Source organism: Bombus fervidus, chromosome 2 (assembly GCF_041682495.2).
Source record: "Bombus fervidus isolate BK054 chromosome 2, iyBomFerv1, whole genome shotgun sequence".
NCBI lineage: Eukaryota > Metazoa > Arthropoda > Insecta > Hymenoptera > Apidae > Bombus > Bombus fervidus.
In genome coordinates, this window is record NC_091518.1 from 4,041,810 (window position 1) to 4,067,040 (window position 25,231).

At 37.1% G+C, this 25,231-nt stretch overlaps 3 protein-coding genes and 1 long non-coding RNA gene across 11 annotated transcripts in view; 2 read left to right on the plus strand and 2 right to left on the minus strand.

The window, feature by feature from the left end:
- Positions 1-8,998, minus strand: part of LOC139996093 (neurotrimin) — a 62,278-nt gene extending 53,280 nt beyond the window's left edge. For 3 of the 7 annotated variants that reach the window (XR_011802135.1, XM_072020210.1, XM_072020201.1), the window contains exons 1-4: positions 7,889-8,997; positions 6,637-6,806; positions 4,049-4,259; positions 3,449-3,576 (exon numbers count right to left, since the gene is read on the minus strand). Coding sequence is in view for 3 of the 7 variants with exons in the window: in XM_072020210.1 (XP_071876311.1) it covers positions 3,449-3,576; positions 4,049-4,259; positions 6,637-6,806; positions 7,889-7,928 (549 nt within the window). In the remaining 4 variants the exon portion in view is untranslated. Of the gene's footprint in view, positions 1-3,448; positions 3,577-4,048; positions 4,260-6,636; positions 6,807-7,888 lie in introns of all 7 variants that reach the window. The other 4 variants (XR_011802133.1, XR_011802132.1, XR_011802130.1 and 1 more) reach the window with 3 other exon arrangements.
- A 1,834-nt stretch (positions 8,999-10,832) lies between these two features.
- Positions 10,833-12,473, plus strand: Mat1 (CDK-activating kinase assembly factor). Its single transcript, XM_072020153.1, has 2 exons — positions 10,833-11,243; positions 11,301-12,473. Exons 1-2 carry the CDS (start codon positions 11,120-11,122, stop codon positions 12,137-12,139), a joined length of 963 nt encoding a protein of 320 aa, XP_071876254.1. The 5' UTR covers positions 10,833-11,119; the 3' UTR covers positions 12,140-12,473.
- Positions 12,474-16,930: 4,457 nt separating this feature from the next.
- LOC139996037 (protein Wnt-4) overlaps positions 16,931-25,231 on the plus strand; it is an 80,394-nt gene continuing 72,093 nt past the window's right edge. The window contains exon 1 of one of the 2 annotated variants that reach the window (XM_072020094.1): positions 16,931-17,762. In XM_072020094.1, the coding sequence (XP_071876195.1) occupies positions 17,683-17,762 (80 nt within the window). In that variant the 5' untranslated portion in view covers positions 16,931-17,682. The remainder of the gene's footprint in view (positions 17,763-25,231) is intronic. The other variant, XM_072020067.1, reaches the window with a different exon arrangement.
- LOC139996131 (uncharacterized) lies at positions 23,216-24,777 on the minus strand. Its single transcript, XR_011802142.1, has 3 exons — positions 24,396-24,777; positions 23,645-23,883; positions 23,216-23,582 (listed from the first exon to the last, which is right to left on the minus strand). It is a non-coding gene; the product is annotated as an uncharacterized lncRNA (long non-coding RNA).

Consider the following 25,231-nt stretch of genomic DNA (forward strand, 5'->3'; position numbering starts at 1 on the left):
AGTCTTTAATTTTCATGTCCTTTGTATATTTAACTGCTATAGTAATAATATTTTAACATGTATAGATACGATATACAAAAGTTAATTATAATTGTTAAAGAATAGAATTTAATTTGCGTGTATTTGACTGCTACATTGAACGCTATTTTTTAATAATTATAACTGATTTTTTTACATTTCTACCAAACGATACAATACAATGACGTGAATAGTATCTGTTTCACTGTTGCTAACGATAAGTTTATGTCCATTAGAATCTTACTATAGAATAACTTTTATGAATAAGAGAAAGATACCTAATCGCCAAGTCCCTATATAAATCAACAAATCTTAATATCTCTATAGCAATGTGCCATTTTGCAAAAGATTTTAAATCCAGATATCCATCCACGCTTTGCCGTGGTGCATGTATGACTAGTACGGCCCACGCGACAGAAACCGCGTCGACACAATCATGCAGTTAATCCCATTGCAAACTTCTCCAAACCGAACTTGCAAAACTCACAATCCCTCCTCAAACAATGCTACCTCCCTTGAAACACCTACAACGACCACGAATATTCATCACCAGTGTACTCGATTGACAACTCAAGAAGTAACAACGTAAAATACTAGAGCAAATATACAATCAAAAGAGTGGCAAAATAGATGAAAAAAACCTTTATTTATTTGAAGGAAATTTTAATAATTAACCTATTAATCAAAGAAGATAATTTAATTCGTCAAACGGATTCTTAACCTATCATACATAATAACTGTCTTACTCACAATATAGTATATATGTATAGTATAATACGTTTAGATTCCAGCTGAAAATTTGGAAAAATAGATTTACAAAGGTAAAACTCGATCTATTTGATTCATTCTTAATGTTTTGATTATAGCCATTTCTCATTAAACTCAGCTAATAGGTTAAGCTAACTGCTGGCGGTTCAACTCATGCGCACTAACGTGAACGTCTTGTTATACGAACTTCAATTCTATTGGTTAATAACATAAATCCGTCTTGTTTCTATATTTACAACAATACATGTAATAACAACAGGGCTAATTTACTACACAATATAATTTAAGTTCACATATGTTACAACACATCACATATATACAAATTATTTACCCACCAACAGAGTCACGTGAATAGAAATCTACTCTAAGCAAATAAATAAAACACCAAATTACAAGGGAAGGATAAACCTAATCCAAATCGAAGAGTTAAAAGAAGAAGGAAATTGAAAAAAAGCGAAGAAGAAAGCAAGGGGAAGAAAAAAGAGAAGAAAGGCAACATCAAGACCATAGTGTGTGTAGCGCAGATGTTGACACACTGTCTGGCGTTGAACGAGAGGGATATGCGTGGAAGAGGGAAGAGAACTGATACACCAGAAGCAGCCTGTTTGAAGGGGGAATAGGCGAGATAAATAACGGTAAAGAGGAGTGGTGGCGTGTAGAGGAGGGACGAGTTGGTAGAATGACAAAGAAGGGACGGTATATGAGGGAAAAAGGGAGGCATTGAGCACTGTAAAGTCGATAGGGTAGGTAGAGAACGCTAGAGTAGTAATGGTGGGGATAAAGAGTGAGAACACGAATGAAGAGTGTGGACGCGAATGAAGAGAGAAGAGGGGGAGGAGAACGATGGGATAGAAAAGATGAAAACGAGAGGACAGGAGGTAAGTGGGGTAGGGGGTAGGGGACAGCAGTTGGAGGGACGATGGAAAATTGCGTATACCGGGCCGAAGGATAGAGCGGGAAAGTGGGCGTGCTCTGTTGCATGGAAGGTGACAGAGATAATGGGCATGAGGAAGAGGAATGAGAGTAAAAATGAGTGAAAGACAGTGGAAAAGCCTGCGAATTGTAAAGACAGACGCGGTGGTACACAAAGAGCCAGCTGCCAGAGAGAACTGACACTCTTAAGAAGGATGGACGGAAAAGACAATGCTTCGTTGGGTGGGAAAAGGATGGACGAGGCAGATGTGTATAGGAGGGGAAACAGGAGGAAGTTCAAGAGATAGAGGAAGAGAGGAAGAGAAGAAGAAAAGAGAGGAACGAGTCAGGTGGAATTGTAAAAAGGAATGTAGAAAAGGTTGGAAACAAAGACGGATGTATGTGCAAAAGGATTTGAGGAAAAAGAAAAGAAAAAAATGAAAATGAAGAGAAAGAGAGGAACGAATGAAAGGTATTGAGACGGAGGAATTAGGTAGACGAATTGGTGAGATAGTTTTATTCATTGCCTTCAAGCGAAAAATCTACTCTAAGATACCGGAGTTGTTAGAGATAAGGGTGTAGAAGTTGATTAAGAGGGTAGACCTGGTAATGAAATGAATAATAAAATGGGCTACCACTAATTGAATATCAATGATACATACAAGATACCGGGGGACCGCAAAAGAGAAAGAATCGTTCCGTAATTGAATACTACCTGATTCGGAATACAGTTCCAAAACAGGGTAAGGAAACTTTCCCGTAAAAATGAACGAGGACGACGATAGTAGCGAGGAAAAGGAGTTTTCGGGAATTCCAGCGCGATCAAAATTCAGTGAGAGCGTAAATTTGTAAAGACACGGACGAAAGCCGCGGTTCTCGTTCCGTATGCCGTGGAGCGTGGCGACCGCTTCTTCGGGAAATAATTGAATAATTCATTTCGTAAACTACAATTTGAATAATTTCGAGTCTATTCGCGGGAATTCGCTCGCCTCGTTGGTAATACGTGTATAAAAGGATACTCGTTAGCAGGGAGGAAATTAAAAAAACGAGAACAGAGAGAGAAACGAGTATGAAAGAAAGTGGGGGAGGGGAGGGAGAGGAAAAAGAAAGGAAAAGAAAAAAATGGAAACGTGGCGGTTGGGAAAATTAACCTTGCTTCTGGAGGCAGGTGGTTCCCTCAAATATTCCTTTAACCTAGTTAGAAAAAATTACATAATTAAGTGGCCGATATGACCACTTCTGACTCTGATCTTGCGTCATGAGAACAATGTTTCGTAATTCACTGTACCTAGCATAGAAAATTCTGTTTTCACCCTTCTCTCCCGTCATCGCACCCTATATTTTATCCCGTTATCGTTTTGTAGTTTCCATATGACTTGGGAATTTTTTTGTTAACATGAAATTGAATTTATTAAAATTACACGTTGAACATCGTTCCCATTAATTGATCTGATTTTAACAGGATTCCCCTGTTATTGTTATAATCGGATACTACTATACCGGTATAGGTAACAGAAAATATGAAAAAAGACGCGATTCCGTGTTCTTGTGATCGGGATTAAAGTTATATACGTTTATCCGTGTCTCGCGTTAATGGTGATCAATAACGTTCTGCTCGCCCTACTTTCGGTTCTTTCTTTTTCTGCGATAATTTATACGAAAGGGCATAAAATGATTTGCACAACACACACACACACACACACACAATGTATACACACGTACATACAGTCATATATCAAAAATGCAATACCTCGTGGTCATGGGTCCAATAAATGGCGGTCGGTGGTTCGGGGCTGTGACGTACCACGCAAGTGAGATTCATGGTGCTGTCCTTGTTTATGAACATCTCTGGTTCTCCAACGATCGACGTGACAGGTTCTGGACAATAGAAAATAAAGGAAAATATGATTCGCCATGCGTAATAATTTCTCTTCGAATCGAACAAAAATAAACAAGAAAAGAACGATGTGAAACTAAACCGGCCAATGAGGAAGGGAATATATAAAACGTACGCTATGTTCCTCTTTTATAAGGTGAAATTCACGCAGCGATATTGTGCACACAAATTGGCTGCACGTACAATTGACGAGAAAAAAAGAACAACTGTTTAATTAAAATTCACAGTAAAGTCAAAATTGTGAAAGAATTCCCTATAGCTACGCTTGATTGCACGCGGCAAATTGTACAATTGCTTATGGACACGTTGGTCGTCGATTCGATAGCCGTTCGACTGAAATGAAATTAACGAGTATCCGGTGACGAAACAAGAGAGACAGGCTGATTCGACGGGAAGATTGCGAAACACAAACACACGAATGAAGAGTAAAGAACAGTATAGATGTGAACTTACCGACGACGGAGAGATGCATCGAATGGCCGATTGGTGGTGTTGTTGACACTTGACACTCGTAGATCCCGGAATCACGACGCTGAGGATATTTCACTTGGAGCGTCCAGTCTTCGGTTCTGGGAAAGTGTGATGCCACGAATCTTTGGTCGGATGTATACGTTTCAACGCCAACAGTTAAAAGATGGATATCCCTGTGCCTTACCCAGGAAACCTACATACAGAGGACAGGCATACGCCATATATATATATATATACACGTATATACGTGTTATAGCATACAAGGGATCAGAACACGTAGTAAGCACAAATCTCATAAGGTGAACATAAAGCAGATTTGAAAGCGGATCAATGGTGACCAGCGGTGCTATCACGTGTAAGTAGATGCCGTTGAATAATAAATCGACCATCGACGTGTAATTTTGCGTGCGAAACTATTTAAAGTTGAAATCAAACACTTGCGTTTAACTATCAATTCGCATGAATAACTGCTGGAAATTGATTCCATCTCTGATATCCGATAAGCGGCGGTTTAAATAATATTCTCTATCGGCTACCGAGAGATAGTCGTATATACCGATTATTTGTTGACTTTTCCATCGAATAAACGAGGAATGCTTTTTTAAGCCGTGGCTAATACGCGTATCGATGTTAATTCGAACAATAGAGTTTTCCTCCCACCAGGGGTGAGGAAAGAGAAAAAAAAAAAGGAAACGCGGACAATCATAGAGATTTACTGTACCGTATTTTCCAGAGAATGTTCCAAAAACTGTGTATAACGTATCCCTCTGATTCTCATATTATCTGACACGTAAAAACCACTCGATGGGAATTCCGCGCCGATGACACGTATCACAGGTGTGTGTATACGTGCGCACCGTAAGAAATGTGATGTTGCCAGGACAACAACGACAGCGTAGATAACTGTAATTAATGCTCCTGTAACGCGTCCTGATATATTCACAAACATCAATTTGCATCAGTTGGACACACCGATTGTTGTCGACTAAATAATTATTAACGTTATCCGCTACATGACAAACTTTTTGCCTGTGTGGGTCTCACGTATACGACGCACATACCGGAACAAAATGCGATCCGATATGCACGTGTGTATATATGTGCATGAAAACCGTTGAATATGCATCATTCGATATACAGACTCTCTGTCTCTCTGTCCGTCTTTCTCTCTCTCTCTCTCTCTCTCTCTCTCTCTCTCTCTCTCTCACTCACTCACTCACTCACTCACTCACTCACTCACTCACTCACTCACTCATAGAGTCAGAGTAAAACGTTCGAACTTCACGCCTTCAGCGATCGTCATTGATTGCACGCTGATGGTTTAATGCCATTTGTTGTTCTGGCTCGTTAAACCACGTTTCCCTGGCATGCGCGCGCGCTCGTGTGTGCTTCTAAATAAACTACAAATTAGTATTTAGGACATACCGATAATCGGTACGTCCTAAATCGGTACGAATGAAACGCCACCTTGTTAGGCTTTTATAAAACGCGCTTACTCAAAACCTTACCCATCGTATCCTGACCAATTGTAATTAACCAGTAACTATTTAAAATTCAAGTAGAGCTTAAAACGTTACTTGCAATTAAAGCTGACTGAAGATGGGTTTCCCAGGCTTGCATGAGAATTATAGCGTTCGGTAGAAACGGTAGACTGAGCAGTAGACTTTCGAAAAGGAGACGCGCGTGTACCGCGATGAATTATGCACCGGATCCTATAAGTAGCTTGATGGAACCCTGATATGTGCATTTACCGCACGACACGTGATCTCTTCGCGTGCTGTAGCCATGCCTGTTACGTCGACAGTGCTTTTTTTCGATACATCATAATATCCTTTCTTCTCTAATGAGAGACTTGTGACTTGTGTGACCCCAGCAACAGCATAAAAAGAAGTAAAGGTAGAACGGAAAAAAAGAGACGAAGAGAGAGAGAAAAAAAGAAACTTTTTTTGAAAACAAAGTGCACTCTGAACAGCGTTATCGGTGCTTCGTGAAAGAAAGGTTGAAGAGGAAGCACGGACAGGGATTAAAGGAGACGGGATAGGTGGAAGGAGTGGAGGGTGCGCGAAATAAAAACTGCTCGGCCGTGCGTATTATAAAAAAGCAAAGCTTTCTGTTTTACTTAAATTTCTCCGGTAAATAGGGGAACTATAGGTAACGGAAAAACGAACGATAGAAAAGAAATAGAAAACTTCGCTCTTGTACCTATCTGTATCGCGATAGCTAACTTCAACTCCGTTATACCGTAACTGTCTAATGGCCGAACTTAAATTGTACATTTCGCTACATTATGCAGTATATACCAGACCGATTCTTTCGCTTTTTTTCTCTCTTTCAGAAACACAACCGCATTATACTCTCTTTCAAAATCGTCATTAACTCCATCGAGCACATATACCTGAGCTTGAAAGGCGCTGCTGTTGCCATCCCATTAAAGTTTCCAAGCGAAAGTAATTACGAAGAGAAAAATCTCCGCGAATTATCGAATTTCTATCCATTGCTGACAGCCGATAATCTCGTTCGCGGACAGAGACCACGTGACTCGCATCTTTAATAGAGGAGATATTACCTACCGTACGATCGCCCAGATTCCGTACTCGACAGGTGAGGGTGGCCGTTTTGCCAACCAGCGCGGTGACATTCCGTGACGCTGAGATGTCAAAGTAAGGTCCACGGTCGAGTGGTTCCAGTGCCCGATTCTCGTGCATCTCGGAATCGGATGTGCTCCGGGCGAGTCTTTGCACTTTAAGAAGAAACATACACGGAACAAAACCCAAAACAACCTCGCGCGCGTACATGTAAAGATTATATATTTGTATATATACACAGACACACACACAAACACATACATAGAAACAAACACATATAAATGCAGAGAAAAGCAGCTTTCAATGGGCTCGCTTCAATCTCCAGATTGCGGTGGATTGTTCTTTGACCCGAAAGATTATTTCCCGTGCTTCGCTGCACCGCGAGCCGCTATAAGGCCGGAAATCGCGAGTAGAATAGAGAAAAGAGGAAATGTTCGCCACGTTTCGTCATTCGTTATCGGAATTTTGTTAACTCCTCGTGTTTACCGCGGAACTCCCGTACGCGCCAGAGGAGGCGTGCACGATATACGGGCCAGAAGTGGCAAGAAATCATTTTAACGTGTTCCGAAGTGGTACGCGGTAAAAGGCCATGTATATAATACATACGTACATATGTATATCTGCTGCACGTACACATATACGCGCATCTCCTATTTTCAGGTTCGGACATAGACCTTGCCTACGTTTCGTCATAAAGTATTAAAGTAACTCGGTAAAGTTTCAACGCAGCAGTTTCAGAAACTACTTTATCTCATAATACGTGGCAGTGAACTATCGCTGGCAACCCGTTCCGTCACTTTTCTCTCTTTTGTGCGTATCCCGGTGGAAAAATATATCGCACCCCAAGTAGCAGCAGCAGCCGTCGCGTTATTATAACGAATGTTCCCGATATTTTCATCGCAGTACCCGTCGTTGCTCGTGTAACCGCGATTATATTCGTATTCGTTGTACCTGAAACGGCGTGCTTTATTCGCCCCGTTTCATACCGCTTGCAATCAGCAAGGTATACACACGAGAAATTACCTCTTTTTCTCATTACCTATTATTTTCAATCTAAACAATTTTTCAAAGAGAAATTCTTTTCAAACCACGGGGGCGAGGTAGAATGGCGGGGTGAAAATTCAGTTAAATCGTTTTAAAAAGCATCATTGTTCGGGCAAACTACGATTACGCAAACCGATTCAAAAAACAATCCGCCTTGAAAGGTTAAACACGTGGCTGATGAATTTCCACTTACCCGAAAACAATAGACCCAGAGTAAAAAATAAACTCTTCATTTTTTGTTTCTCTCTCTCATATTCGGTCCACGATGTCGCTTGATAGAACCGTCGCGTTTTTCAAAAAAATCCACCACAATCTTTGTTTCAACCGGCGAGATGTATGGGAAAAAGGAAAAAGAATGGAATAGTAATACGAGGTTTATATGAGACGAGATAGTGGGAGATAAAGGAGTTTTCGCGTTCTCCGCGATCACTCTTCCTCGAGACCAGACTTTCACTTATCAATTGTTTCCATCGAACTGATCTATCCGCGACGCTTTAACCTTCTCCCTGGTATGGTGCAATAATCCAAAATCGAGCGTTCGATATAGCATTTCGCGATACAAAGACTAGTGTAGAGATCAAACTCGTGAAAAGAGATAGGAATCGATAAGCATCCGATTTTCCTTTAGTTTTTCACTGAATGTCGCCATTATGTCTCCGCTATTCGAGATCTACGCGTTGGCATGCATAGAAATCGCCCCCGATACTTCTTCCCCATAATAGTTCGTCTCGCTCCCACTTACGCGACACTAGTGCTTCTCTCTTCCCGCTGGAACGTGTCTTTATCCGTGAACTACTTAATTGACCAATGGTACATAGATGAACAAAACCTCTCTATTTTACTTCTTCGTATTCTTTGAAATTGAGGAACGAAAACAACTAAAAGAGAGGGATATTCATTCGACGACTTGTACACCGTGTTCTTATAATATATATTCTACTATGCAAATCGAACGATCTCAACTGATTTTCATTCTTCTGTACGTAGCAACGGGCGGTGGAAAAAACAGAGAAGTCTAGGTGTAATCTCACGTTCTGCTCGTGTTACTAAACGAAGCGAACGATTAACGTAAAGTAGATGATCTAATTCTTCTGATTCATGGACCGTGTTGTCGAACGAATTGGAAAAAGAGGAGTATGCGTCTGAAGCGTGTGCGCGGATGGATCTTCTCTCCTTAGTGAGTTTGGTACGTTGAACGAGGAGCGCGGCGAGCGTAGACAGAGCACGATAAAACTCGTGTACGAGTATCCGAGCGAAACTGACAGTGCATGCGACACGGCCCGGGAGAGACGCCCTGCCATCTGTCCTTGCACACGCCCCGCTTTCCCTCACCCGAAGTCAACGGGAAGATGGGGTAGACACCGTCCGGCGCAAGCGTATCCCTTTGGTTCTATTACAGGCACGCACACAACGATGCATAACGGGGTGAGCGTGCAGCATCCCTAGTCAAGAATCGAATTCCATACCGGACCGATCGTCGTCCTCGTCGTCGTCATTGTCGTACACGTGTCACACGCACCAACACACGTTATGCACCGTAACAAATTTCATGCAGCGCAACGCAAAGTAAGAGTAAAAGAGAGAAAGGTAAAAGAGAGAGAGAGAGAGAAAGAGAAGAGTCAGTCTTTTGCATCGTTTTCCACGTAAACGGGCTGGATCGAGCTTATCGCTTCGATCGTGGTCCGTATGAAAGACAGTAAACAAAACGAGGTTGTTTCCTCGAATGTTTTTGACCGTTGAAATTGTTCGGACCTGGCTATCGAATGTCGTATTATTCTCATCGTAATGCGCGCTTTAAAAATACCAAAATATTTGTCGTTTATGCGGTGTTTGCAACTATCAATGTATTACCATGACCTCTTTGAACGTACGTTTGATAAATAAATTTTCAAAAGAAATTGAAATCACTTCTCGTCATTTTCGGATTTTTGAATTTTGTCATTTATTAAATTTAATAAGCAATTAATGGAAACCTATTAATTATATTTCTTTTGTATTTATTCAAATTTAATGATTGATACTTCAATCCTTTAAATATGTATATATCATATAGCGTGCTACAGATACAAGTATGTTAGATACAATTATGTTAGATACATGATATACATATGTATATACGTATAGATACAAACGATACGCGTAAATCTCGAGAAAATTTGCCGTTCAAAGGAGACATTATGTGAATCTGCTTGGGACGAGAAAAGACTGAGATAGGGTGCTCACTTTAGGAAATCTTCCATGGAACAAGATTCTGGCTAATCTCGGATATTTCGTGTTAGCGGGACAGATGTTGGGTATATCTACGTTTACTTAAGGAACGTCGTTGCACATTTTTCACTGAACGTCAAGATGGTTTTACAAGAAGAGGTTGAATAATGGGCGTTTGTAGTATCAGTCGTTGGAAAGAAGAAACAAGGAGAAGCTTTAGGAAGTACCAAAGCACACCACCCCCTTTTGTTCTGTCGAGTATAATGGACATGCATCGCGTCCCTTTTCTGCTGCTTTTTAATGTATAATTTACACGATGGAATTGAAAGAGAAATCGATGCCCTAAATCGTTAGAAGTGAAACGCACAAAAGACGTACAGCTTTGGTATCAAGGGATTCGACTTGAGTTTTCTCTCTTCGTGAGAGATTTCTTTGCCTCTTTTCTTTCTTCTTTTTGCCTCGGTAATCACGTAACAGTACGCGATGATCGAAAGCAGTGGAAAAAGTGCAGATTCAGTCGATGGTAAAACATGCAGTGCACGTTTTTCCGATAAGTTTATCTTCTAATTTATTTACGGTTTAGGCGCTTAAGAGCAAAGAATAAAAACGGAGAAATACAGCTATAATTCCTCGAACTACATTGAAATTATTCTTCGATCTGATACAAACATTTCTTTAAAAATGATGATATAAACAATTATTTAGCGCTATAATAGAATTTGTATCTTACATTTGTAACATTATAAACTCGTTACTACATCGTAATGTTGCATTGTAATCAGTTAATTGATTAATTATATATGACAATTAATTTATGGAAATATTATATATTATGCTTAATAAGCATTTAGTTTGTGTAGTTATGAACATTTTGGATATCGATGATTTCGATAGTAGGAGCTTCATTATTCGATGTTGCAATATCGATTGTGATTCGAGTTTCAAATTTCAAGATGGTAGTAACGTGAACTTTTAAGTTTTATAGGTTATGTCACGGAATGATGATATTACGAATCCTTTGCTACGATATTCAAATATAAAAATGTTATCGTATTTTGGCTGTTTAGCTATACGGAGTGATTCAATTGATTAGAATTTAAAAATTATGTCATACGTCGGAATGTGAACTTTGCTACCCTTTAACCGATCGATCGGTCTGCGAAAGTAAACTGTGGTTCCTATAAGTTTAAGTATTTGTTTTCCGTACCTCGCAAAAATGGATGATCAAGCTTGCCCGAGATGCAAAACTACCAAATATCGAAATCCATCATTGAAAATGATGGTGAACGTTTGCGGTCACACGTTGTGTGAAAGTTGCGTGGATTTGTTATTTCTGAAAGGTTAGTATTTTTGAGCTTCGTAATCGTTAAGAGAATCTTATCATGTAATCTTTGTAGGTTCTGGATCATGTCCCGAATGTAAAATTCCTCTGAGAAGAGCGAATTTCCGTGTACAATTATTCGAGGACCCTATGGTAGAGAAGGAAGTAAACATCAGGAAAAGAATTCTTAGAGACTTCAACAAGAAGGAGGAGGACTTTGCAACGTTAAGAGAATACAACGATTACTTAGAAGAAATTGAGACATTAATATATAACTTGGCTAATAATATTGATGTAGTAGAAACAAATAAGAAAATAGAACAGTACAAAAGAGACAACAAAGATCAAATAACAAAAAGTAAATCTAAGATTGGTAGAAGCGAATATGAATTGGAAGAGATGATCGAGTTAGAGAAGCAGAAAGAGGAGGAAAGAAGATTGGAAATAGCTAAAGAAGAAATTGAAGCTAAAAAGAAAAAGATCCGTGAGAAGGAAGCATTAATAGACGAGCTTACATTTTCAGAAGGAAATGCAAAGAGCATTGTAGAGACATTTGCCTCTGTCATACAAGCATCTAAGAAGGAGCAGAAAGCAACACCTGCTAAAGTCACTCAATTTAGTACAGGAATTAAATTTACTAATCAGGGAGGTCAGAATTACATGCCCATACCAAAGATCGAAGAAGGTCCTCTGTATTGTTACACTCCTATTAGACAAGGGACAGATGGCCCAACACCTCCTAGTTGGAGAGAATTGCAAGCTCGTGGGTACGTTTCTCATGTACGCGTTGAATCCTCAGCAGAAAGGGCAGGTGGATTTAAAGCACATGTTGCATGCTTAAGAGCCTTGCAAGAATCCATGGCTGGTTTATATCACAATCCCTCACAGAGCCAAACAGAATTTACAACTGTATAATTGTACAAACTGTTTTAATACCAAGAAAACCATATCTCTAGTTTTATATATAGGATACCATTAATGATCGTCTAATTGTCACATACAATCCAAAATCTCTGATAAATTGTTACTCAATAAGTAGTACATGCCAAGTTAATTACGTATATGTGACATAATCAGAAGTTACAGGTATATGTGCCTTGTATATTTATATAATTTTAGTATTATATATTGTATATTATGATCATAACATGAACACTACATGACTGTAGTACCTGTGCGTAGATTAAGAAACAATCACTTTTTCGTTTCTATGTAAAATAAAATTCATTTTGTTAAAAATAATAATAAATGTTAATAATTTTCTCTGTTTCCTTACCATGGGCGAAGGATAAATTTTTGTTTGTGTTGCAATATTAATAGCGGTTTTGGTTAAGATTAAATATGTACATATTATAACTATTGCTAACTGTGTAATGTGTAATCATCAATCACAAACACGTGACATTCGATGCTCTTTTGAATTTCACATCTTGATAATCGCCTAATTTATGTCGCATGCAACGTTATTGGTTTAGTACAGTACTGATTCGAATTAGAATTAAAGTCTTGTATGAAATTATAAATAAAGTATAAAACAGGATATGCTATAATCGCAACAAAAGTTATTATTAATTATAATTTAATATCTAATTTGTTAAAGGGTACAGAATATAGCCTTCAGGAAATTGTTAAGGATATTTAACCACATTATATTTGTTTTTCAAATAATTTTATGAATAATTGTTTTCGAAACCAGAGAATGCTATAAGTCATGACAATAAATTGAGATTCATTAAGACAAAAATAAAATCCTATGGATCTCGGCAGAAATATTTTGAAAATTTTTAGTTATTGAAGTGTGCACGAATGTGGTAGAACTTCAGGGAGTTAATTCGTATGTGGACTCAAATAATCGTATTTGAACATTGAACTCGACTTACCAAATGTAATACGCATGAATGGATGACAAAATCTCATTGCATTCGATTTGATTGCATTTGCTTCCTCAAACCTAGGAATATGGTTTGATTCCTTGGTTTTGTGCGGGCATGGAAAGTTACATTCCATTCATAGACACTTAATAGTTACACTTTGTATTGGCACTGATTTTTTATGAATTAGTTAAATAAAAAATTAAGTATTGTATTTAAAATTAAAAAATGAATTTAAAAATAAAGGATCATTTCACAGATTTCAAAAGTTTGGTTCATATTAAATAAAATAAAATAAATCATTAATTCAATTGTTACGAATTGATGATATTGTATTAAATTAATAGTAGGATTCCTAACAATGAATAGACAATTGTTGTAAATTAATATTACATTGTCATAAAGTAATTAAATAATTGTTATAAATTAATAGTTAAAATGTTATAAATTAATGACTTTAATGTTCTAAATTAATAGCTTAATTTTTATAAATTATCAGTATAATGTCATATATTAACAGTTTAATTGTTATAAATTAATAATTTTAATGTTATGAATTAATAGCTTAAGTATGACGAAATAATAGTGTAAATATTAGAAATTAATAATTAAACCACTAATAAGTAAGCAAAAGCTCTTTTTCGAACTTCACAATGCGAAAGTTCAAAGAGAAATGAGTTCGCGCGCAAATCGAACGTTCCTTATATTCTCTATAACATACGACGTAACATACGACAAAATGTTAACATACCGTTAATAATGTTCCGAAAGGTTGGTAGCCTCATCACGATGCGCGATGTTTACTAATGTCATGAAAAGAGGTTTTTTCATCATAACACAATCAAATTAAATAACTTGTTAATTTTTATTGTAACTTACCGCCTTTAACAATTTGTTACAATAATCACGTTTATTACTTTTATATTTTTTTACAAGCTAGAACTAAATTTACACTTCTTTGGTACTTAGGGTTGTGTTAATCTATTGTTGAACTATTAAATGCTATTTTGTGACAAAGATAATTGTACTGCAATATATAAACATGAAATTGACCATTGGTAAATATTCACCCATCCCGAAGAGAACAGAATTTACTTATACATATATATATATAATGTTTGAATTTATAATGATTACAGATTTCTCGAAATTTTTTTACTAGATGTGTGATTTTTACCACCCGTGGTAATATGTTAATTTAATTTTAAATATACACCATTGCTCAACAATTAATTATTAAAATATGTTTTCGCATGCACAACTCTGTTTTACTTTCTAATATAAGAATAATATAAAAATCTAATATAATAGATTTCACGGTCAGATAAATTAGTTTAATGATCATAAGTTTATTTAATCCAGCACTGAACTGAAGTTTTGTGTGAATAAACGAAGCGTGTTCAATCATATATTTCAAACGGACTTATAATTACAAGTATCGCGGCGTAAAGTTACTCTGATTTTTTTTAAGGTCTGCATTTCAGAATGTGAGTTATGGAGTCCCATTTAACGTCAGGTCTATCTTGTTCTTAGTTAATGAATGGAACTTCGTATCTCACGTTCTTAAATGCCAACCTCACAAGAAATAAGAGTGTTTCTTACACCCTCTAAGATTTATTATGGCGAACTTCTCAACAATATCAGGCATTAGTACTGATGATAACAGAACTATTGATCGACTGTAGGTATTTTCCAACATCGATGATAAATAGAATAGAAATCGAGATAATCGGAGCGTATGTAATTTAATTCCATATTGTAGCATTCTTTATAAACTATATTTTGTATTAAAACATACCACAGTAACATCATTAAAAATAAAAATTTTAATGAAAAATTGACAGTGATCGACCGAGCAACCAAAAGGTACATGAGCAATTATCTGGACAGTGGAGACCTATCTAGAAGGAAACACTGTCCTCTCCAATGTTTTTTTTGCATCTTAATTAATCATAAAAGACCCATTAAAAAGAAAACATTATAAAAGTATAATTTAAATTTTATACAACTTTACATTTAACATCTTAAAAAGTACTGATATTAATCAATACGTTTTACGTATAATATGCTGCTATCGCGACAATTATAGTTATTTTATATATGCAGTTATAAAATGTCGTTTAACAGAAATATATGAAAAAGGTTAACTAAAATGCATAATTCTCAAAAATTCTTTTTCCTGAAAAAATTATAATAAGTTACCATTATGTTGAAATCCGGAACTTCCATTTAATTAGTTCACTTCATATCACTCAACTATAATTAGATAATTGTGTAATAATAGTGTACAATTGTTCATTTTACTTTACAAATAACAGTAATAAAAGGTACATCAAATTAATAGCAAATTTATTTCGTGATAATGTATTCCGGTACTTTACTTGACTTATTCCAAATAGAACTCTCAGATTTCCAATCTAAATACGAGCCTCGAACAAAAACAAGTTTCGATAGTAGTTATTTAGATTCTAAATAGAAACAAATAAGACGTTTATTTCATCGATCAATATTTACGTATCGAATTGGCAGTCGATTCAAATAAATCAATAGTTGAAAAGTAGATAAAAGGATACATATAGCCCAAACAATAAAGTGACAAGTGACACTATTTTACATTAGTTGACTTTTCGTGAATTTAGAGGTTAATAGAATGTTTTCGTTGAAACATCTGTTTGATGACTGAAATATTTATTTTCGCATGAAGTTTACGTTTATTATAAACAAGTGAATGATACAGAATGTAAAATAAAGTTCTAAGAACATAAACCAAACAGTATATTAATAACATGTATTAACTTCGACACGTAATTTTTTAAACCTGCAATATTATAGGTCACGCTATAGATATACATATTTTCATTACACATAACTGTATAAGATGATAGCATATATATACATATATACATATATACATTCTAAGAATTCCACGGATCGTAAATGTCTAACAACTCTAACATAACAAACATAACACGGCACGACACGAAACGATGTAAAATACACGCAACATATGTAGGTAAACATGTGTAGTATTTGCTTGAAAATTCTCGATTTCAGTTATTTGTTTTATACATATGTAAATCTTATGTTAGAAGAAGTGATTTCTTTTGAAAACTATTTAATTATTCAGCAATTAATAATATTAATGAATCTACAAATATCAAGTTGTAGGTTATAGCTTCTTCTTCGGAATTTTACATTGGTCAGGATAATCAGATGAATTGTAATTTGTATTTTACTACATTCTATCTACTTTTGAAATTACATTTAATTGCTATACAAAAGGGTTTATAAATATTAATGGCTATATTGCGGATTTATCGTATACATATTTACAACGGAGCAGTCATTCGGAGCTGCAAAAATGTATATTTTATTTAAAGATTAAAACAAATTTTTACATATTTAGGTTATAATTTTTTAATTCTGATCATCAAAATATGAATTTGTATAAATATTCCAACAATTTATAATTTATGATTCATAAGATTTCACAATACATTAACTAACTTACGTGTGTAAGTTAACTTTTCTTATTACTATATATGCATACAAAATACAGTTCGATTATCGCAACGAAATCAAATCGATTTTCATCGATCAATTCGTACCACAGTTTGCGCTCTGAGATCTAGAAGAATCGTGATAATATAAAATTACTCACGCCGCTGTCCCGACGTTTCATTTTTCTATTATGAAAATATTTTAGTGGCTGTGTTTCCGGAGTTTCTGAGTAAAGTCACTGAAACAGACGGGGTTGGCGAACGAATCGCGAGCGAGCGAGCTTACGCGCGAACCTCGGAGTCGGGACGGAGTGCCGAAATGCTTAATTAACGCGAGTGGAGCCTCGGTGGGGGGACCTCCGCGATACAGCCAATCGCGCGGCAGCAAGTGACCGGAGGTTCCGCCCATCGAAAGAGCCCCGTTGCCCTTTTCCTCGTGACTAGCAGCCACAGTACGTACGCGAACGTTCATGGAGTGTCATCGCGTTCGTCTTCGGTTCGCATTTGCAAGAGGAGCCTCTTATATTCTTCGCACAGCACGATTCGCGAATTTTTAACTTTTACTTCAGTTACATTGACATTTATATACGACATAATACAAATTCTCACATTATTCGTGTTCTCTTACCATTTGTAAAACATTTCGCGCGCTTCGAAACTCGACTTAATTCAAAATTCGCGGTTCGTCTTGCGGTATTGTGTGGTCAAAGAGTGCGTGTCGGGACATAAAAAGTAGCATATTTTTTCATCATTTATCGTATTTGTCACGAGATCAGTGATGTATACGAGCCGGGAAACATGTAAGAAACACAGTTAGAAGGAAGAGAAAAGAAAGAAAAAAAGAGAAAGCCGTCGCGTTCTCGAACTACGTCTGGAACAACGATCGAATCGGATCACGGACGACGTTCGATCTCGATCTGTCAGCCTCGGGATCGACTGCCGATGCGAATCCTCGATCGATATCGACGCTCGTAAGAATGCGTGGCTGAAACGACGGACGACCTTGTCTTTTCTTTTTTTTACCATTGAACCAACGAACGAACCAGCCAGTGTCCACCACGCTTTTAACTTCGAATCGAAATTGAAGATGCGGCCCGTCGTCACGACCTTCTTACTCGTACCATTGCTGTTCATCGCGTGGCAAAACGGCGCGCAGGCCAACTGGTGGTGAGTTTGTACAACACGATTGTTTATGTTCAATGTGCAGATAACATCTAGTCCGTGTCATTAAGAGGCTGGATCTTCCCTCCAATATACACTCGTCTTATTCCCTTCGAGGGGCACGCCTTGTGTCGCGAATAATTTAAATACATCTCCATACGACTCACTGCTGACTGTATAAAGATTACATCTTTTTGTTTTTCTTTTTTTTTTTTCGTTCTTTAACATGTCGACTGCCACACGAATTACATATATTTTGTCTTGGAAACCACAATAAATTGAAATACCATATACTGTAAGATTTAATTTCTGCAAAACATTGTATTATATTTGCGCACTTTTTATCTCCCAGTTATGTAAGTCATAAAAAATTTTTACTCACTGTATGTCTATCGTGGAAGTCAGCATGACAAAGACGAACGTTGACGTTACGCCGAACACCTTTTCAATTGATAAAAATACTTCGTGGAAAACGCGAACGTGTTTTGTCATACAATATCTCAACTTAACCTATAACACTGGTTTTTGACTTGATAAGCAACTTGTGCGATCTGATCTGTTTAAAATGCAACGAGTATACTGAGTCACAGAATTATTCATAGCTATATGTATGTGTATACGAAGATAACGTAATTGTGAAGAGAAGAAACAGATTAGATCTTGCTAAAAAATAAGTATGTATTGAAACTTATTGAATTTTGGCATAATGGTATCCATTGTAATCAAAAGAAATTTAATATGCGGTACTGGGATCGAATGATTATTAAAAAATATGGAAAAAACCAAGTAGATATAATCATATTACTAGATTAAATATTTATACTGTATAGTCGTTACTAAGGTAACAGCAAAGCGTTTACAGACATACGTCAACCATTTAAACATGGCGCTAGTCCCATAAAAATAATACAATTTTCCATACTATTACTCAATTCTTTATTTATTATTTATTTATTTTACATAACATTCTTGTATTTTCTTTCTAAATTACTATAACTGGAAAAATACTCAACGCTAGCAGCAAAAAGATATAGATACTTTTATACTATTTGGTATTAAGGAACAACCCGAGAAAGCCGCATTTTAATGCGAACGACATGACAGGTGTAAATTAAGAAATATTGTCAGATATTAGATCAAATCTTATACATGTCGCAGTGTTCGATTTTTACTCATTTGCAATGTAGAAATACCAATATTAAGAAAAAAAGAGTAGAAACAAGTTTATCAGCGCTATGTTCCATACAATCCAACGTCAAACATAATAAACGATCAATCTGCTGCGCGAAAAGTGTGCGACAGTAATTCCTGATAGTCGGCGTAAAGGAGACGGCCGGCGGCCGGTCGCGCGCCGCCCGGTTATCTACGATCTACATTTATCGCGTAGAACTCTCTACTTTCCGATCGTGGCAGTTTTCTTCGGGAGACGCATGGCCAGTCAACCGCCATGTTCCCTGAAACCTACTATTTATGAACTGAGTGAAGTTGGCACCTCCAAATGCCAAGTTCTACACAAACCAAATAGCATTCGTTTGTCTACGATTTGTCCACATTCTTCCAACTATATTTTTCGTTTTTCCATCCATGAAAAAAAAAGGTTACTATTAAATGAAAATTTAAAAACAATTACATCCCATTTAAAAATCAACGAAAATGTTCGAGGGGCGCCGATGTAAAATATTTTAAAATCTTTATTCGATGATAACCTTCTTATGAAGGGTGGACAAACGAAAATTTTGGACAATGTGAAAACATTGTGGATAAACGAATACTGTTCTTTTTTTTGTTAAAAGCATTAAATTTAGCAATATACAGTTGATAAATATTATTGATTTGTTTTCATTCGATTACTTTTGATAGAACTCGTTAAGTTTAGGTTAGATTTGCATATGAAGAGTTAAGTTTGTCAAATCTTATTTATGTATATGGGTTAACGAATGTAATTCCTCTGTGAATTAGTGCACTTTTTGAACTAGTAATGATTTTCATTATACTAGTTTTATAGAGGTTATAAATTTCTAAGACTCGATAATACCTTGCTTGACTTATGCGCAGTGAGACAATGCGCAATGCAAAATGTTTCACAGAAAATGTTTTATATAGCGTATGAATGTTTTTATACAGTTCCCTTAAACACACTGTAAACGAAAAACAAATTTAATGTGACAATAGAAAATAAAAACTCTGAAATAGATTACGTGAACTACTTAACAGATATAATACTCGAATTATGTTCTTTCTACCTTTCTTCTATACAATTTCTCCCATACGAAGAGATATAGTAAAAAGCACAAATCTAGATTGGCTACCATTTCCTACGTGCATATCCTAACCTAATCCTTTCTCACCGATATCTCTACATAATCTAAGAAAAATATTCCGATGATTACATCACAGACTTTGATTTACTCGATTAAAGTTCCTCACATATAGGTACTCTACGGTTTTACTTCTAATTTCATTTGATGCAATTGCCAATTAATTATCGCCGCTGTAGCATGACTATCGCGACTGTTCTTATGAAACTTATTACCGTAATGAAAAATTTTTTTCATCTCCAATAGAGGTCATGTTTCGTATGATTAACGATCCGGTATATGTATGCACTTCTATACAAGTTAGTTAGCATGATTAGAAATTTATCTCGTGAGACTGTTTTCGCAAGATCCTTCGAGAGAGTACAGTTGAAAGAATGAGCTACTACGAAAGTCGTGCGTGTAACCGATCGAGTTTAGCGTGAGACGCATGTTCGATAGGAGGCCGGACTCTCGCGAGATTATGGCATTTTTATAGGAGCAACGATATGTTTCCGCGGCGTAAGCGTTTATTTTAGTGTTTGAGATACACCAACGGCAAAGCGCACCCAGATATGTGTATTCGCGAGCGTAAAGGTGCGCGTTTCACGTTTCCGTACATAGAAAGGCACGTACATATGAAGGAGACGATGACGAAACGTCTGCTTCGAAGGACAATTTTCTACAGATCGTTTCACCTATTGTTTGTAGATATCGCCCGATTGTTGTTTACCTATATGTATTTGTCTCGCTATAATCTCAAACGTGTCTCACCAATCGTCAGTATCCGCGTTTTCCTTCGTTTTAGTAACATGATGTAAAATCACTTTTTAGTAATATTTACATATCAATTCCTTTATCTTTATTGGTTGTGTTGGAAAAATTGCAAAATAATCTATTTTTCACAGTTTTACCACTAACAACAGAGATAACTGAGGACAAATAGCGTGAACACTACGTATATAGAAGATACAAATTATATACAAATATACAAATATACAAATAATATACATTATTACTTTCATAAAAACATAAGCAAAAATGAAAAGTTCAGTTGATATTTTAAAATGGAAATCAAATATTCTTTTTTGCAAATTGCCAAAATAAGATATAAGAAAAATAAAAAGAACACAGTTTGACGTGCCTATTTATCAGTTACGAAAGTAAGCAAGTCACGAGAGTAGCGAATAGTTGAACGTAAAATTGGCCGGTCTAAAGTGCCTTATAGACGACGAATCCCTTTCGATCGGACACGCGAATGGCATGCACGATCGGGGGAAGCCCCGATGATAGCGATGATACGCCGGCATAGAGGACGCACCGGGCGAAGCGCGTCGATGGTGTCGACGCGCCCCTGCAGGGCACACTTTTAAAACAAGAAGGCCGGCACGTTGACGTCTTATGGGTCAAGCAACGATTCCACCGGGCAGATTTTATTTCCGACAAACTGGTTCCTCGAGGCGATTAATCGGCTTCGCTGGCGGCACCAAGCCTTCCGGTATATACTTACATATACATAATACATATACCGATTCGCGTCTCTTCGCCTGTCGCTTTATCTTGCTCAGTCAGTCTGGGCGAACACGCGACGCGTGAACTGCAAACGCTTAATAATTCACGTTAAGTCGCGCCTGTTAGCCTTGCTTTAACGGACAAATAGTCGTTGGCTTTTCTTGCTTCAGCGCCTCCTCCCCCTCCCCTCGGACACTTTGTCGTTCGCACGGTCGTACCATCTTTAGGAGATTTCTCGAAGCGAATCCTCCTTAACACTCGCGCGATAGTGAATTTTTAGATCCAGAAACCAATTTTGTTTCACTCATCTTTTTAATGAATTTTTTATAGACAAATATTTCTTGTCTTACCTATCTATATATTTTATGATTGGTCATTAGATTACGTACTTATGTACGTATTGTATTTGCTATACATTTATACATACAGTAGTATTAAATCTAAGTACTTAACCTAAATAGAGATTTATTTTACTTCTTAGATATTATAATGAGTATTTAATTTAGATATTTTATTTACTTTTGCATTTTGTGTATAAGGAATACATAGTCTATTAAACATATAGAGAAAATTGAGATAATTCTGTTTTCTAAATTTTCATTCAAAATCATTATATGATATACATATGTCCTATACATAGTTGCATGATCGTTATATGTAGTTATAAGATCTGTGTCTAAAGAAACGAAATGGCGGCTCTCTATGTATGTACTATTTCGGCTTTAGTATTAATGTATATTATTGACTGCTCGATTATTTCAATAAACTTCGTCTAACTGTTGGTTACCATCGTCGCGAATGTTGCGTTGGAGTAGTGTACTTGTTATTGAAAGATGCTCCTCATAGTGGAATATCATTAGTATTGTTCGAAAGTTCATCGCCGTCAGTTATCCTAACCTCTCCCTTTGTGAAGCGTATTGTGTTTGGTGATTCTGAATATGAAATATAGGAGGAGGACAAACGTCGAGTGATTATCATTAGCTGAAGCTCTCTAGAATAGGGTAAGTGAATTTAATTTTATTGATCGAACTCCAAGTCGTTTTCGACTGAAGAGTATCAACCTTTTTGTATCTGTATAGTTTCAAGCAATATATGATACGTCACAGTCATTGAAACACGAAGATTACACAAATAACAGCACGAAAACCAAAAATTATCACAAGCAAAGAATATGTAGGTAACTATATCTAATAAGATTCTCGTGAACATGTGATCCGTCGATAACTGTCACGTTAGCACGACACGTACAAGAGAACTAGCCAGTAAGACAAGATTTTCATTGAAACGCTTGTCAAGTTGAAATAATATTTCCGCGGTGAAACGAGTGACACCTCGCCTGGCCGTCGTTTTACAATACTATGTACTGTTACGATCGCGTCGGTGCCGCATAACGGTATGGTAAAAAAGAAGTAAGTACAGGGTCATTAAACAAACCAGTTTGATATTAAAGAACGTCCGTTCGCGTCTAAATCCGCCGGCGGGTGAGTGCGCGTCATACGACGGAAACGATTTCACCGGGCGCAGGATACATTGGCGCTGTCCTTTCAGTCGTCACGGATAGTCACGATCACCATAAAGGGACAGAGGACGAACAGTATGTCGTAAAGTAAACCATCGAGGTTTTTAGTGCGGCGTAGGAACAAAAGCGGGGGAGGCAGATAAGACGGGACGGAGTATCGACCATGAACAGAGAACAAGATTTAATAAAAGCATCTTTATTGCCCGAACGCGCGAATGTCCCCCCCCCCTTCCACCCTTGGAAACATTCGAACGCGTTATAGTTGCACGCGCGATCTCTTTACGACGAGCGATTAAAATTCGTATTAACGACCGAGCGAGAGTGGCGACCTTCCTTTCCACGACCATGTTTCGCCGTTAAATTGCTCGGTCATCTCTGGAACGTCGATTTGCCCTTCTCTTTCTCTTTCAATCTTCTTCCCTCTCAGAGGTCGTTGCTTTATTTCGCGAGCTTTAATCCGGCCATATTCCGGCCGCCTTGACCGTCGTATAAGTCCTTCGCCTATGGAAAAGAAGAGCTTCCATCAGTTTAACGCACGCTCGTAACTCGAGCAAATGGGCTACCTTTCTATAGATCCGATTGATGTTTGCAGCGTGTGCGAGGCAGAGAGGGAGTAGGTTTACGAACAGGGCGCGCTCTTACGTCGACGAATTGCCTCGCAACGCGTCGGTAGGAGCCTGTCGAACCCCAAATTGCGCCTCCTTGCGAGATTCAATGGTAGGATAAAGTCAAGACGACCCCTATACTAGTCGTTGTTTTTCGTGGCGGTAGCGTCGCTTTATTGAAAGCCCAAGCACTCATTCTGTAAGTAACAGGAAGTTATGGTTACAGTGGATATGTGTTCTGACGAATACGTCAGAGCAATTAAATATACAGGGTGTTTTGCAGTATGAGGGAACCACTTCAGGAATTGATTGTATAGCTAAAAATAGTGAAAAAGTTCATATAAATATATATTATATTTGGTCTTATTTATGAAATATAACGAGTTTCTGTCTTGCCATTGATCTGGTTATTTTCTTAGTACGTAGGCACACGTTTCTATGAACATTTTTTTATTGTTTTCTGGTGTACCACCAATTTCTGAAGTGGATCCCGTATTTTGTGGGCCAACCTATATAAATTCTTACGAGTATATGCATTTGTTCGGATGTTACATTCGCCAGAACACGTATCCAGTGTAACCATAACCTAATAGTTCCAATATGAGATATGGTTAAAACAGTGTCTTCGTGTGTCATACTACTTCCTCTCATTTATCGTAATACTTTTTATAAGGTTAGTATAAAAAGTTAAAGAAACATATATACATACCAGTTTCGTGTCTCATAAAAGCGGACAGCATTGCCGATAACAGGTTCCCGCGAGGGCACCGTTCTCCTCGGCCCTTGCCGGAAAAGTAATGGAATTAGACGCAACGGTCGTCTGCCGAATATAGCTGACCATTTGCTTCCACACGATCCGATAAGGAGTGTTTGGATTCGTTGCTTTTGATTAACAAGTTCTAAAGGAACCGAAAATAAGCTTCCATAGACAAAATTACAGTCGTTGATTCGTTTATTTGACGTCAAATAGGTTTTCAGCCACTGTTGGTTAGCCGCCATATTGGATTACTTAAATTGTCGGCTTTTATGACGCCATTTTGGTTATCTGTTTCCATTAAACACTTATCTTTAGATTTTTTCAATACAGAAGAATCTGTCTCAGTATTCTGAACTTTCTTGTCAACTTAAATTATGTATAAATTGTTTTAAATTATTCATACATAAATTATTTTACATAAGAATAAAAAATTTGAAGATAAAATGCACGAAATTGTCTTTAGTCAGATTGTCTTGCATAATATAAAATTGTAAAATTGAAAGCAGGACAACACACAAGTTTAAAACCTACAATTTTCAACTTTTCAATCCATTAACATCATTAATTAGTAGTTTATTGCGCAAGAGAAGCTAATAATAACGCCATTAGCAACAAAGCGGAATCACAGTACAAACAAGCAATAAATCACGATCTCATGAAGTCACTTATTTTGAATTACAGCTGACACTTTGACCGATCTAAGATTCACTCCCTACTATGTCCTTCTAGTCCTAATTAAACCTGGCGTTAGGCGAGTCAGTTGATAGAAAACAAATACTATCGACAGC